Raw genomic sequence first — 14,027 nt, forward strand, 5'->3', positions numbered from 1 at the left:
AATGTATGGGACAACACAAACTCTTCTTCTTCTGAAGGTTCCACTGGCACTATACACTCGCTTCCCAAAGATTACAGAGCTTCAGTCAATTTGGGAACTGGGTTTCTCCATGACACCTTTCACACAAGCTGCCCTACTTAAGGGATTGCTTTTCTTAAAGCGGGAGAAGTGAAAATTACTCACACTGCTTGCGGTTCCTTAAATTTTCCTACTTGCTGAATGTGGTACATGAGATCACCGCCATTGACGTATTCCATGACAAAATACAGACGATCCTAGGATACAATATCCAACAGGTGAATGGGGCTAGTTCATCCTTAAATCCCATTTCAGAACTCAGGCAATCGAGTATCGATAAATACTAACACTGTATCTTGTCGAATCCTGATGGTAAATAACAGATGGGCTAGTGGAAGGAGCAAGGTTCTAATCCTGACTCCCCCATGTGCTAGCTGTGTGACCTTGGGCAAATCACTTTACGTCTCTGGGCCCTCAGTTTTCTCATCTGTAAAGTGGGAATTCAATTCCTAGTCTCCCTCCCACTTAAGAGACTGTGAGCCCCATATGGGACAGGAACTGTGTCCAATCTGATTATCTTCTTTCTACCTCTAGTGTTTGGCACAGCGCTTGGCATATGGTAAGCACTTATTAATAATGATAATAATGAGTAATGATAATTTTCATAATTAGGGACTTCGTTAAGTCCTTACTATGTTCCAGGCACTGTACTAAGCGCTGGGGTGGATACGAGCAAATTGGACATAGTCCCTGTCCCAAATGGGGCTCACAGTCTTAATCCCCATTAATAAATGCCAAGAGTATTACCAAATACCAATCAGGACCCAAGTTGAAAATCCATCTCTATCTCTAACCTCCTCTTTTACTCTAACCTTACCTTTCAAACCCAAGTCTCAGTTGTGCCCGGTTTTCTAGATCAGTTGCTGTCACATTTCTCCAGTTGTCAGTGTTTTGTTGGTCTGCCACCAACACCCAGCCAGTCAGTTCTCTCGTCTATGCCTCATCAATTTAGTGTAAAATGGCCCCATCAGAGAATGGGGGCCTTGTCTATGCTTTGGCTATCCTGAAGAATTTAATAAACCTGCCTACCTGCAATAGGAAAAGAGCATATGTAAACATGCTAAATGAACTCTACACAATAATTTGGATTCCCAGGAGATGGAAAAGGCTTCTCAGTACTATGACAACTGGCCTTACTCTTTTTCCCCTCCCTCTCAGTGTACACAGGTGGCCTCTGGCCACAACAGGATCTGACGGATCTATTTCTCCACCGTTGGCCAATTACTTATTTTTAACGAAGACACCTGGGGGATACTGACCTTTTAAGAGCTGCCACCATGCTTTACACTAAGAGGCAGACCCAGGCAAAACATTTTAAAAAATGCTTCTGAACACAAATGGCAATTCTTGTTTAGGTTTTGCAATAAACTATGTGGTATGAAATTTACTGCAAGGGAGAAGAGAGTATAAATTTTGAGAGGCTAATTACGTATTCTTTTGCACGCATTATATTTCTGAGCATTATTTTTGCTTTCCACATCCAGTGGTTTACTCAATGCCATCTCTCCCCTTGGCTGCCAGATTGATTGAACATTCCCTGGATCAACCATGGTGACCTGGCTACTTAGGGGGACGAAATGTTGACCAGGGGAAATGCAGTGGCTGACTACCAAAATCCCACTGCACAGAGGCTGAGGATGATTTTCTCTTTCGAAAAGAGATGGTTTCTCCTTTGTTCTTTCACATAAAGGTTGTACGTGGGGAGGAGGAAGGGAGAACGATAAATGAGCTAATGGCCAGCAACTAGCTCTTTGGTCATCAGCTTCAGGCTGTGATGAACTTATTCCTCTGTTGTTTTTACTTCTAAATCTTCCGGGCATGTAGTCATAGTAATGGGACCTGCGTGGGCCGAACAGGACTCTGGAGATCAGGGCCCCACGGGTCTCTATTCTCCCAGCACATATCACCTCTCCCACCCCCGGTGGCTCTTATAAGCCAGAGGGAGCAGAACAGATGGAGAGGGAAGAGAGGAGTCAGTTGTCAATATGTGCTTTGGAACAAGTCACTGTGAGACTCCCTGTGCAGCCAAGGTTAGACTGACACAAGGAACTTGATGCTAACTCAGAACATCTTTGTTACAAATCAAGACCCAGCTGAAGGCAGGCTATACTTCTTTCCTTTTATGCTTTCACGAAGAAAAGGAAGAGGTACAGGAAGGGCATCTACCAAAGGGCATTCAGGAATCCAGTCTGGCAGTCAGGGGCCCCTGGATGCTACTGCCTGTTTTGTCACTTGCCTGCTCTGTGATCTGGGGCAGGGCACTAAACTTCTCTGTGCCTCATTTTTTTCATCTGTAAAAATGGGGATGAGAGACTCACTCTCCCTCACCCTTACATTGTGAGCCCTAGGTGACAAAGGGATTCCTTAGATCTGACTGCATCTACTGTAGTACTCAGTAGAGTGCTGGGCACATAGTACATGCTTAATGAAAATCGATATTTTTAATTATTATTCTTATTATTTCCTCACAATGTTCACGATGATGAGAATCAGCACAACCTAATGTATAGAGCACTGCCTTTTGTCTGCTGTGTGACCTTGGGCAAGTCGTTTCACTTCTCTACGCTTCAGTTTCCTCAGCTGTAAAATGAGGACGAAGACCGTGAGCCCCATGTGGAATAAGGATCGTGTCCAACTTGATTAGCTTGAATCTACTCCAGTGCTTAGTTCAGTGCCTGGCACAAAGTAAGGACTTAAATAATGTAAAAAAAAAAAAAGGGGAGGGGATGAGGGAACTTACAATGGTCTGGAAGCAGGAATGCAGCTGTGTTAGGAAAGGTGGCTTGTCTAGTAGGGCTAGCACCCTCTTCTCCACCATTGTACACTCCACATCATCATCTTGGATCACCACGTCTTTTTTCAAAATCTTGATGGCATAGAGCTCTTCTGTTCCCTTTCTGTCTGCCAGCATCACCTGTGGAATGAGAAATGGGAAGCTGAGAGACTCTGCTCCAGAAAGCCTATGACTCATGCTCCTTAAGAAAAAGTGTGAACTGCAGTTGAGTTTGGATCCTCCTGACATTTTTATGAATCGATTTCAAGTAAAAAATAAAATTAGATTCTTGTCTACATTATTCAAAGCATCCACACCATCGGTCAGTTACCAAATTGGGATATTTCTGCTCCTGCATATCTATCTCATTTGGCAGTTGGGGGAGACTGGTTTATTCAACTGGACTCGAAATTCTCTTTCAAATTTCTAGATCTCTTCTACATAGTGTCAGTAACAAGTTATACAACTCCATTTTGGGAGCCTTTTCTGATCACTCAAGGGGTCCACTTTAGGGGCCAACCCAGGTGAAAACTGGAACAACTGCCAAAGCAGACAAATCATTCAGATGTGAAGTCTGCCATTCTGCAGGCGGGATCTACTTTCATCTGTTTGTTCCCCTCATTTCAGTGGCCAAGTTAAACATCTTTGAAAGTACACGGTGGTGTTGATTGTGCTGATTACTACTCCCATTTTGACTACTCCCATTAACAGCCCATGTCCAGAAATAGCCTCTGTATCTGAAATCCAAGCCGTGGGGGTGCTGGCCAACACTTCTCTGCTTTGACAGTTGAGTCCAGTCAGCTTGGGATCAATCAGGGTCCAAATCTATAGTTTGGAGAGCTCTAGACTGAAAGAATTTATGAAACTTTCCTTCTCCCCACAGCCATCAATTTACACTGCAGTATCTCTTGGCTGAAGGTGTTGTGTGCCGGAGATGGTTTCTGAAGACCTTCAGAGGTCTGAGCTCACTGTAAGCTGATTGTGTAATGTGTAATGAGTATAATATAGAAACAGGGAGTTAGGACTCTGAACTCATCTTGAACACCTTTGCCAGGTGGGATTAAGCTACAGGTAATTAAAACTCTTGAGGAGTCAGTCCCCAGGGGAAATCCAGAAACTAAGTCACGAGTTTTAGCTCAGTTCCCGTTGGATTTTAGTCAAAGAAACATGACATTCCAAACATGACCTTATCACAATCTCTCCATTTCTTCCAGTTATGATTACTCTTGCACCTCCAAGACCTTAGAAGGTCTGATCCAAGACATTTTAATCATCTCCAATACATATACCAAGGGCTTTTCATTTTTACTTTTGGCCACCGCTAGAAATGATGGCAAACACACTGAAACAATTCACAGATCTGGGAAAACCGCCTGACCATGAGTAGCACCAAAAACTGTGCCTGCAACGTTTCTGACAGCAGAGAGAGGTGGAAAAACTCGAAATTTGGAAATCTGATCTCCAACATGATCACCTTTATTCTAGAGCAATGGATGCAAAGTGAGTTCTTTTCCCATTTGGAGGGCAATCAGAAAACACTTACCTTTCCAAAACTTCCTTTTCCCAGCACCATAAGGAAGTTAAAATCTGTGAGCTTGACCCTGTCGAGGTTATTGGACGGCACACTGGATTTCCTGTCTTCAGATGGACCGATCACTTTGTTACCGGCAGGCCCAAGCTTGGCTTTCTAAACAAATCAATGCATTTGAAGAGAACAGTCAGTTGGGGTTTCCAATGAAAGGAGAATTTAGAGACCCTGTAGTCAAGGTCTGAACATCCAAGGTTTCAGAAATGGAAGAGGGTCTAAGAATGAAGAATTTGCAGGAGAAATAAGCAGAATACTCACCCAACAATGCTTTTCCTTCGAACAACTGACAAAGAGATTCTATTTCCCACCATATGAATCACAGAAACGTATCTGGTGAAATTAGAGTCAAAACAATGCCACAGAGAACCACACAATTAGCATGCTGGATAAGCCTATTTTGTTACTGTCAGAGGCGTGCAAAAGGGGTGCTGAAATGATTTGGGAAATTAAATAGGACAACTTTTTTTCCACTTTGAAAAATTTCCTAATTCAAGCTCAATTTCCTTGACCCATGCTCAGGGGCCACATAGAAAGGCAAATCCTGACAATTGGAAGATTCATTCATTCATTCATTCAATAGTATTTATTGAGCGCTTACTATGTGCAGAGCACTGTACTAAGCGCTTGGGATGAACAAGTCGGCAACAGATAGAGACAGTCCCTGCCGTTTGACGGGCTTACAGTCTAATCGGGGGAGACGGACAGACAAGAACAATGGCAATAAACAGCGTCAAGGGGAAGAACATCTCGTAAAAACAATGGCAACTAAATAGAATCAAGGCGATGTACAATTAATTAACAAAATAAATAGGGTAACGAAAATATATACAGTTGAGCGGACGAGTACAGTGCTGTGGGGATGGGAAGGGAGATGGGGAGGAGCAGAGGGAAAAGGGGAAAATGAGGCTTTAGCTGCGGAGAGGTAAAGGGGGGATGGCAGAGGGAGTAGAGGGGGAAGAGGAGCTCAGTCTGGGAACGCCTCTTGGAGGAGGTGATTTTTAAGTAGGGTTTTGAAGAGGGAAAGAGAATCAGTTTGGCGGAGGTGAGGAGGGAGGGCGTTCCAGGACCGCAGGAGGACGTGACCCAGGGGTCGACGGCGGGATGGGCGAGACCGAGGGACGGTGAGGAGGTGGGCGGCGGAGGAGCGGAGCGTGCGGGGTGGGCGGTAGAAAGAGAGAAGGGAGGAGAGGTAGGAAGGGGCAAGGTGATGGAGAGCCTTGAAGCCTAGAGTGAGGAGTTTTTGTTTGGAGCGGAGGTCGATAGGCAACCACTGGAGTTGTTTAAGAAGGGGAGTGACACGCCCAGATCGTTTCTGCAGGAAGATGAGCCGGGCAGCGGAGTGAAGAATAGACCGGAGCGGGGCGAGAGAGGAGGAAGGGAGGTCAGAGAGAAGGCTGACACAGTAGTCTAGCCGGGTATAACGAGAGCCCGTAATAGTAAGGTAGCCGTTTGGGTGGAGAGGAAAGGGCGGATCTTGGCGATATTGTAGAGGTGAAACCGGCAGGTCTTGGTAACGGATAGGATGTGTGGGGTGAACGAGAGGGACGAGTCAAGGATGACACCGAGATTGCGGGCCTGAGGGATGGGAAGGATGGTCGTGCCATCCACGGTGATAGAGAAGTCTGGGAGAGGACCGGGTTTGGGAGGGAAGATGAGGAGCTCAGTCTTACTCATGTTGAGTTTTAGGTGGCGGGCCGACATCCAGGTGGAGACGTCCCGGAGGCAGGAGGAGATGCGAGCCTGAAGGGAGGGGGAGAGGACAGGGGCGGAGATGTAGATCTGCGTGTCATCTGCGTAGAGATGGTAGTCAAAGCCGTGAGAGCGGATGAGTTCACCGAGGGAGTGAGTGTAAATGGAGAACAGAAGAGGGCCAAGAACTGACCCTTGAGGAACTCCAACAGTTAAAGGATGGGAGGGGGAGGAGGCTCCAGCAAAGCAGACCGAGAATGATCGGCCAGAGAGGTAAGAGGAGAACCAGGAGAGGACAGAGTCCGTGAAGCCAAGGTGAGATAAGGTATGGAGGAGGAGGGGATGGTCGACAGTGTCAAAGGCAGCAGAGAGGTCAAGGAGGATCAGAATGGAGTAGGAGCCATTGGATTTGGCAAGAAGGAGGTCATGGGTGACCTTAGACAGAGTAGTCTCGGTAGAGTGGAGGGGACGGAAGCCAGATTGGAGGGGGTCTAGGAGAGAATGGGAGTTAAGGAATTCTAGGCATCGATTGTAGATGACTCGTTCTAGGATTTTGGAAAGGAAGGGTAGTAGGGAGATAGGACGATAACTGGAGGGGGAAGTGGGGTCAAGAGCGGGTTTTTTTAGGATGGGGGAGACGTGGGCATGTTTGAAGGCAGAGGGGAAGGAGCCCTTGGAGATTGAGTGGTTAAAAATAGAAGTTAAGGAAGGGAGGAGGGCAGGGGCGATGGTTTTAAGAAGGTGAGAGGGAATGGGGTCCGAGGCGCAGGTGGAGGGGGTGGCACTTGCGAGGAGGGAGGAGATCTCCTCTGAGGATACTGCAGGGAAGGATGGGAAAGTAGGGGAGGGGGTTGGTGGGGGGGAGGGGAGAGGCGGAGGGGTGACTTTGGGGAGCTCAGACCTGATCGTGTTGATTTTTGTGAGGAAATAGGTGGCCTTGTTTTTGCCGCTTTCATATTCCCAATAGGAGGAAAGTATATTTTTAATTGAAAAATTGAGCTTCAAGCAGGAATGTCCATGTGAATTATTTTAGGGGTTTTGCAGGAAGTAAAAAGAATCCCATGAGGCTGAAAAATCCCCAGTTTCTTAAAAACAGGCAAATTAAAAGTGATTTAATAAGGGTGACTCAGGATGCAGAGAAACAGGAACCACCTTCCCTGTCAGTTTTGTCTCATCCAAACTAAACTGCTTTGCCAGCAGAACCCTCTTTCTGAAATAAAGGCAAGATGAGGTGCTAGACTGTCAGGTCCTTGAGGGCAAGGGTCATGTCTTTAGTACTCTCCCAAACCCAGAGGACAACGCCTTGCCTGCAGGAGATGCTTACTAAAAGCTATTGATTGATAAGCCCCAGTGCAGCTAATAAAGTACAAAAAGCCTTACTTGGATTTCAAATCTGGATATTGTGTCCGTGGAGAAGGAAGGCACTTTCTGAGAACCCTGAGAGAACTATGTGTAAAAGCAGCCAGAAGAAACAAGACTGCCCCGAAGCCCAGCTGGCAACAGAAGACCATACTGATGGACCCTGGGCAGCAGCACCAGCAGCAACTGCTGGCTGCAGTGATCTGGAAGGGGAAGGCTTGGCAAAGGGGCCACAATCAATCAGTCCATCGATCAAATGCATCCAGCATTTATTGTGTGCAGAGCACCGTACTAGGCGCTTATGAGAATACAATACGAAAAAATTAGCAGACACATTCTCAGCTCCTAATGAGCTTAGAATTGAGAGGACTGCCACAGGTGAGCCCAGGATGCACAAAGAGCAGCTAGGAGCCTAAAGAGAACCTACTTCCAGAGTACTGATTGGGAGCACAAATTAAGACAGGAAGAAAAAAAATGAAGTTTCACCATTAGTTTCATGAGTTTTACCATCAGCTCTCTCTAGACCGTAAGCTCCTTGTGGGACAGGGTCGTCTCTATCAACTCGGCAGGAGCAGAGTTGCCTAGTGGAGAGAACATGGGCTTGGGAGTCAGAAGGACCTGGGTCCCGATCTCAGCTCCTCCACTTGTCCTCTGGGTGACCTTGGGCCAATCACTTTACTTCTTTGTGTCTCAGTTACCTCATCGGTAAAATGGGGATTTCAACTGTGAGCCCCATGTGGGACATGGACTGTGTCCAACCTGATTAGGTTGCGTCTACCCAAGTCGCTGTCCCACATGGGGCCCTCTGTCTTATTGTACATTTTTGGAATAATCAAAATGTTAATAGCAAAGCAAGCAGCACCAGAGTTAAAATATAGAAACCTAGCAATGCAGGTGACTGTATGCTGATTAAAGCAGAAGTGACAGAGAGGGAGTGCATTTCCGGAGGAGGAGGAAGAGGAAGAGGGATTGAAGTCTACAGGCTGAGCTTGGGTCTCATTTTTTTGACCACTGTAGATAGTGGTGATCCCTTGCTACTGATCTGCTCTGCTGATCATGATCATTGAAAGTTCAAAATCAAATCCGGTTCTCTCTCCTCCATTTCCTTTGCTGTTTTAAATTAATTGCTAGGCCATTTTTCTCCTGCTTACCAGACATTCCATAGCTGCTAACAGAATGTGCCACCTCACACTGAGAAGCAGACTCTAGAGAACAGATTCCTATAAACTGCAATCTGTAACCCTTCCTCAGGGCCCCTCTAAACATCCATCACATTGTATTTTGAAGGGAGGAAGGAAGTTAGACTGGCCCAAGTCGAAATGGGCAGAGGCTTCAACAAGCAAGCATACTTCTGACTGGTGCTTCCTTCTCCCGCCCCCCTAGTGTTTGGAGGACATCTACCTCTTTCCTTCTCCGCTGCTCCTTCTCCTATCCCCAAACTGATAAGGGACTCGTGGGAAGGGATTCTGACCTTTTTCTAGAACCACAGTGGCGATAGGGGGCTAATTTAGCAACCAGGGAGGGGGTAGATTCTGAGGCCCAATGTTGCTCCCTGCATCTTAGGGTCAGGAACATGAAACTTGCTTCTTTGATGATGATGATGATGATGACGGCATTTGTTAAGCGCTTACTATATGCAAAGCACTATTCTAAGTGCTGGGAGGGATACAAGGTGATCAGGTTGTCCCATGTGGGGCTCGCAGTCTTAATCCCCATTTTATAGATGAGGTAACTGAGGCACAGAGAAGTGAAAGCCCAAAGTCACACAGCTGACAAGCGGCGGAGCTGGGACTAGAACCCATGACCTCTGACTCCCAAGCCCATGCTCTTTCCACTGAGCCACGCTGCCTCCCTGTCTTTCAATGTGTCTACCATATCTGAATCAATGAAGATTAGGATATATGGCACTGACTGATGGAGAGGAACACCTGTCTCCTGAATTCTCAATTGAAACAGAAAAAAGGGCACAGATTATTATCCACCAGACAAGCCTTATGTTTGGCCAGATCACCAATTACTCCTCTAGTTGAGATTTCTTTGCTATTTCTCTGAGGGCAAATTCCAACTTTCAGATGGACTCATTCACCATCAGGCGGTCTGCAAATCTTTGGAAAACACACGTATCAGATCCTTCTCTAATATGAAAATTAAATGTGATCCTATTCAACGTTCAGGGAGTGTTTGATTTAGATGATGAATAATCTGGGTGAGGCCATGTCCTGCCATGCATAGTATAGGAACTCTAAACTGAGATTTATGAGTCCTCAGAAGATTTTGTTTCTGGGAGAGTGCTACAGGCAGTTCAAGATGCATTTGGTGTCTTTGCTGTGATCCGTTCCTCAGTGGATCCTGACAGTGGATTCTTAGAGCTCCCAGCAGGAGTGGGCAGGGGGCGTGCCTACCGACTCTCTTGTGCTGTACTCTTGCTTTTTCTGGTATCGTTTAAACATTTAGTCTGTGCCAGGCACTGAACTAAGTGCCGGGGTAGGTACAAGGGTGCCCCATATGGGGCTCACAGTCTCCCTCCCCATTTTACAGATGAAGTAACTGAGGCACAGAGAGGTGAAGTGGCTTGCCCAAAGTCACACAGCAGACAAGTGGTGGAGCTGGGATTGGAATTTAGGCCCCTCTGACTCCCAGGCCTGTGCTCTACCCACTAGGCCATGCTGCTTTAACTCATCCAAGCACTTTGTAAGAGTAATAATAATAATAATGATGGCACTCGTTAAGCACTTACTATGTGCCAGGCACTATACTAAGTGCTGGGGAAAATATGAGCAAATCGGGATGGACACAATCCCTGTTCCAAGTGGGGCTTGCCTTCTCAATCCCCATTTTACAGATGAGGTGAGGCACAAACAAGTCAAGGGCTTGCTCGAGGTCACCCAGCAGACGGCGGGTGGGTGGGGGCGCGGAGCCAAGTCTCAAACCCAGGACCTCTTGACCTCCCTGGCCCATGTTCTATCCACCATGCCACAAGTGTGGTGCATGAAGCAAGCACTCAATCCATCCCACTGATGGACTGCTTTCACTCTTTAACCCCGCCCAGGGCCAGTACCTCTCTGGATCACTAGTCCTGACATTTCCACAGAAAACCAAGTCATTCGATTCCAGCAGCAGTTTCTACTACCTCGGTTCATTCATTCATTCATTCATTCATTCATTCATTCATTCATTCATCCATTCATTCATATTTATTGAGCACTTAGTGTGTGCAGAGCACTGTACTAAGTGCTTGGAAAGTACAATCGGCAACCGATAGACACCATCCCTACCTAACAACGGGCTTGCAGTCTAGAGACACCAATGATTCCAACTCGCAGGGGGGAGGGAGAGGGAGCAGGTTCCCACCGGGCTTCCTCAGTGACCTCTCATCTTTCATGTCCTCTGGGGACTCTCTGTTCTTCTAGGAGATGGGAAATGAAGTGCTCAGCATGGAGCAGCGGGGCCTAGTGGAGAGAGCATGGGCTTGGGTCTCATTCATTCACTGATTCTTATTTACCCAACGCTTACTGCATGCTGAGCGCTGTACTAAGCACTCGGGAGAATACAATAGACAGACACATTCCCTGCCCACAATGAGCTTACCATCTCGAGGACCTGGGTTCCATGCCAGCTCCATTCCTTGCAGCCTGTGTGACTGTGTGACTTTGGGCAAGATAATTGACTTCCCCGTGCCTCATTTCACTCATCTGCAAAATGGGTTTTCGGTGCCTGTTCTCCCTCCTATGTAGACTGTGAGCCCCATGTGTGGCAGGAACTATGTCCGACCTGTATCTACCTGAGGACTTAACAAATGCCAAAATAATAATGTGTGGGCTTGTTCTAGTGCTGGTCTTATGCACAAGAGAGATTCAAAAGAGTAGATTTTCTCACTATGAGCACTGCAACCTTTTTCCTGCTCCTCTGTCCGCAAGACTGGCAATCACTGAACCCCGGATCCACACGGCAAGTTGCACATGCAAACCAATGAACCCCAGACCCCTCAAATAAACACCAAAGTAACGCAGACTCTCAACATTTCTTTCTGAAATCAAAAGCTTGCCAACATAAATAAGATGCTTAATAAGTAGTAGCATCTTCACATATTGACATAATGTGTATTTATGGATACTTTCCTGCTATGTGGCCAGAGGATAATAGAGATGGGAAGGGCCCTCAAATCTCCTCCGGGCTTTTCCTATACCCTGATCTTTGTCAATGCATCTTTGACCTTTCTTGGGCATCAGTACACTGGGACCTGGGAGAAAGGGTGGCTCTGGGATTCATATTCCAGAAACTGCATCGATCGACGAGACCATCCGCAGAGGGAGAGGGAGAGTGGTTTTGGGATAGAAGAACACTGACACTGCTGGGGGATTTTTTTTTACCCCGATGGATAGAAAATGCAGCATCTCATCAACCAAACTCTCACCAAGCCAGTAACTAACCACGGAGAGGCTATCTTGAAACCTGCCTAAGGGGGTAAAAAAGACAGACTGAGGTCACCGGTCACTATGAAGCCAGTCCACACCAGAGGTAAGAGGAAATACAAAGCTTTCCAAAAGGAGAGAGGGAGCTTCAGGAATGTGCTAGTTCCACCCACTTTAAAACATTTTTTGCAATTCTAGGAGTTTGGATTTTTTTTTCCCCAGGCATCTGAATGACAGGAATTAATCCACTTGGAAAAGCGTTTTTGAAAATCATTGTATGGAAAAACTTGATGAACCCAGGATGTGTACTAGCCTCGTGTATACTGATTCCATCTGCTAATCTTCCTGGTCACTCTTAGCTCTCCTTATTGTGCTCCACCTCGATGAAACACCAGGTACAGGCAGCCTATCTAGTGTATGACAATCAGGACAGAGTTTGATCACCAGGGGCAAAGGTTGGGGGAATATTGGGATACTCAAAGACAGATGGAAATCGGCAGGTACTGAAAGCGGACAATTGTATCGGTTCAACAAGGGACTATATCCGAGTGTACACAGTGGGGAAAGCATTGTCCGTCCTGTACTGGTCTTGTCAGCTGGATTCCTGTCAGCTTCAGTGGCATCCACTTCAAACGGGAAAGACTGTTCGATAAAGGGACCAAGAGAACCCACGGTCTGCCTTAAAAAAAGCTCGGATCCAGCTTCCAATGAAAAGCGAACAAAAGAGGACAGGAAAGCAGATAACCTCGGTGTGGGCAGGGATTGTGCTTACCAACTCTGTTACACTGTCTTCTCCCAGGCACTTAATACAGCGTTCTGCATACGGTAAGCACTCGACAAATACCATCAATTGATTTATTGAAAGCAGATGCAGAGAACAATACTTTGCTCTTTAGATCTTCTTTCTGATTTCCACTAGATTCTTCCTAATTTCTTTTGTGTCTAGAACCTATCTGCATATTACCATGAGTGCATTAAATGTTAATTAAAAAAAATTTGTATCATTTTAATTTGGGAATACTAATGAGTCCCGTATTTTCAGACTTTACGTTAAAAAAGGCAATCCTCGGGGTTGCTCAAACTGGCCAGCGGCATCTTTAAGATCATTAATATGCAGAGCGTGCCAAACTGTTATTCCTTAAAGCACACAAATCATGCCAGCCACCTTATTCCCTTCTTTGTGGACGCACCTCATGTTCCCCGATTCTTTTATCCTGCAAACACAGGGAGATAGGACTTAGGATCTGTACCCCAGTTACTTCAGCTGCCCACTTGTCTTAACACCAACAAATGATATTCTGCTCCACAATGGAAAGAGGAGCCATTGTTACCAATTAGACTTCAATCAATCACTCTTATTTACTGAGTGCTTACTATATGCAGAGCACTATACCACTTAGCACTTGGGCGAGTACACTTCAACAGAATTAGCAGACGAGTTCCCTGCCCATAATGAGCTTAGAGTCTAGAGGGGGAGACAGACATTCATACGAATAAAGTATAAAAGTCATAAGAATTTGAAATAGAAAATTTAAAGGTAAGTGCATAAGTGCTGTGGGATTGGGAAGCATAACTACTGTCCTAAGGACTTTAAGCTCCTAGATGACAGGAAGTGTGTCTTTTGCATTTTCTATACTCACCCACGACTTCTTCCACTGTGAGTGCTCCCTAAGTAGTGTTGAAGGAATGCACAAATAGCCGCGAACCTTATCTATCATTCATTAGCCACAGCTTCCTGCCAGAGGCTATTACTGAATGAGACATCACTCACTAAAAGCCATTCCCTTAGGTTCAAGGACCTTTCCCTTGGGGCAAACCCTCCTCTCTCTTTCTTTAGTATTCATTCATTCAATTCAATAGTATTTATTGAGCGCTTACTATGTGCAGAGCACTGTACTAAGCACTTGGAATGAACAAGTCGGCAACAGATACAGTCCCTGCCGTTTGACGGGCTTACAGTCTAATCACGGGCTTAGTTGGCTGTAACTAAGAGGAACCGTTCCTGTGACCCTGCAAACCTTAATGGAACCAAAGCAGCCAAAAACTTTGATTACATTATAATACTGTTTGTTTTCCATTGTGATACTCAGCATCTATTCACAACGGAAAATCAGAAATTCTGTCCTCA

The 14,027-nt window shown here is 45.9% G+C and overlaps 1 protein-coding gene across 2 annotated transcripts in view; it reads right to left on the reverse strand.

Annotated features, from left to right (window-relative positions):
* Positions 1-14,027, reverse strand: part of PRKCA (protein kinase C alpha) — a 299,582-nt gene that overhangs the window by 32,090 nt on the left and 253,465 nt on the right. For both annotated transcript variants that reach the window (XM_029079758.2, XM_029079757.2), the window contains 3 exons: positions 4,395-4,538; positions 2,819-2,992; positions 184-275 (listed from right to left, as the gene is read on the reverse strand). In XM_029079758.2, coding sequence (XP_028935591.1) covers positions 184-275; positions 2,819-2,992; positions 4,395-4,538 — 410 coding nt within the window. The remainder of the gene's footprint in view (positions 1-183; positions 276-2,818; positions 2,993-4,394; positions 4,539-14,027) is intronic.

Source organism: Ornithorhynchus anatinus, chromosome 15, assembly GCF_004115215.2.
Source record: "Ornithorhynchus anatinus isolate Pmale09 chromosome 15, mOrnAna1.pri.v4, whole genome shotgun sequence".
Lineage (NCBI taxonomy): Eukaryota > Metazoa > Chordata > Mammalia > Monotremata > Ornithorhynchidae > Ornithorhynchus > Ornithorhynchus anatinus.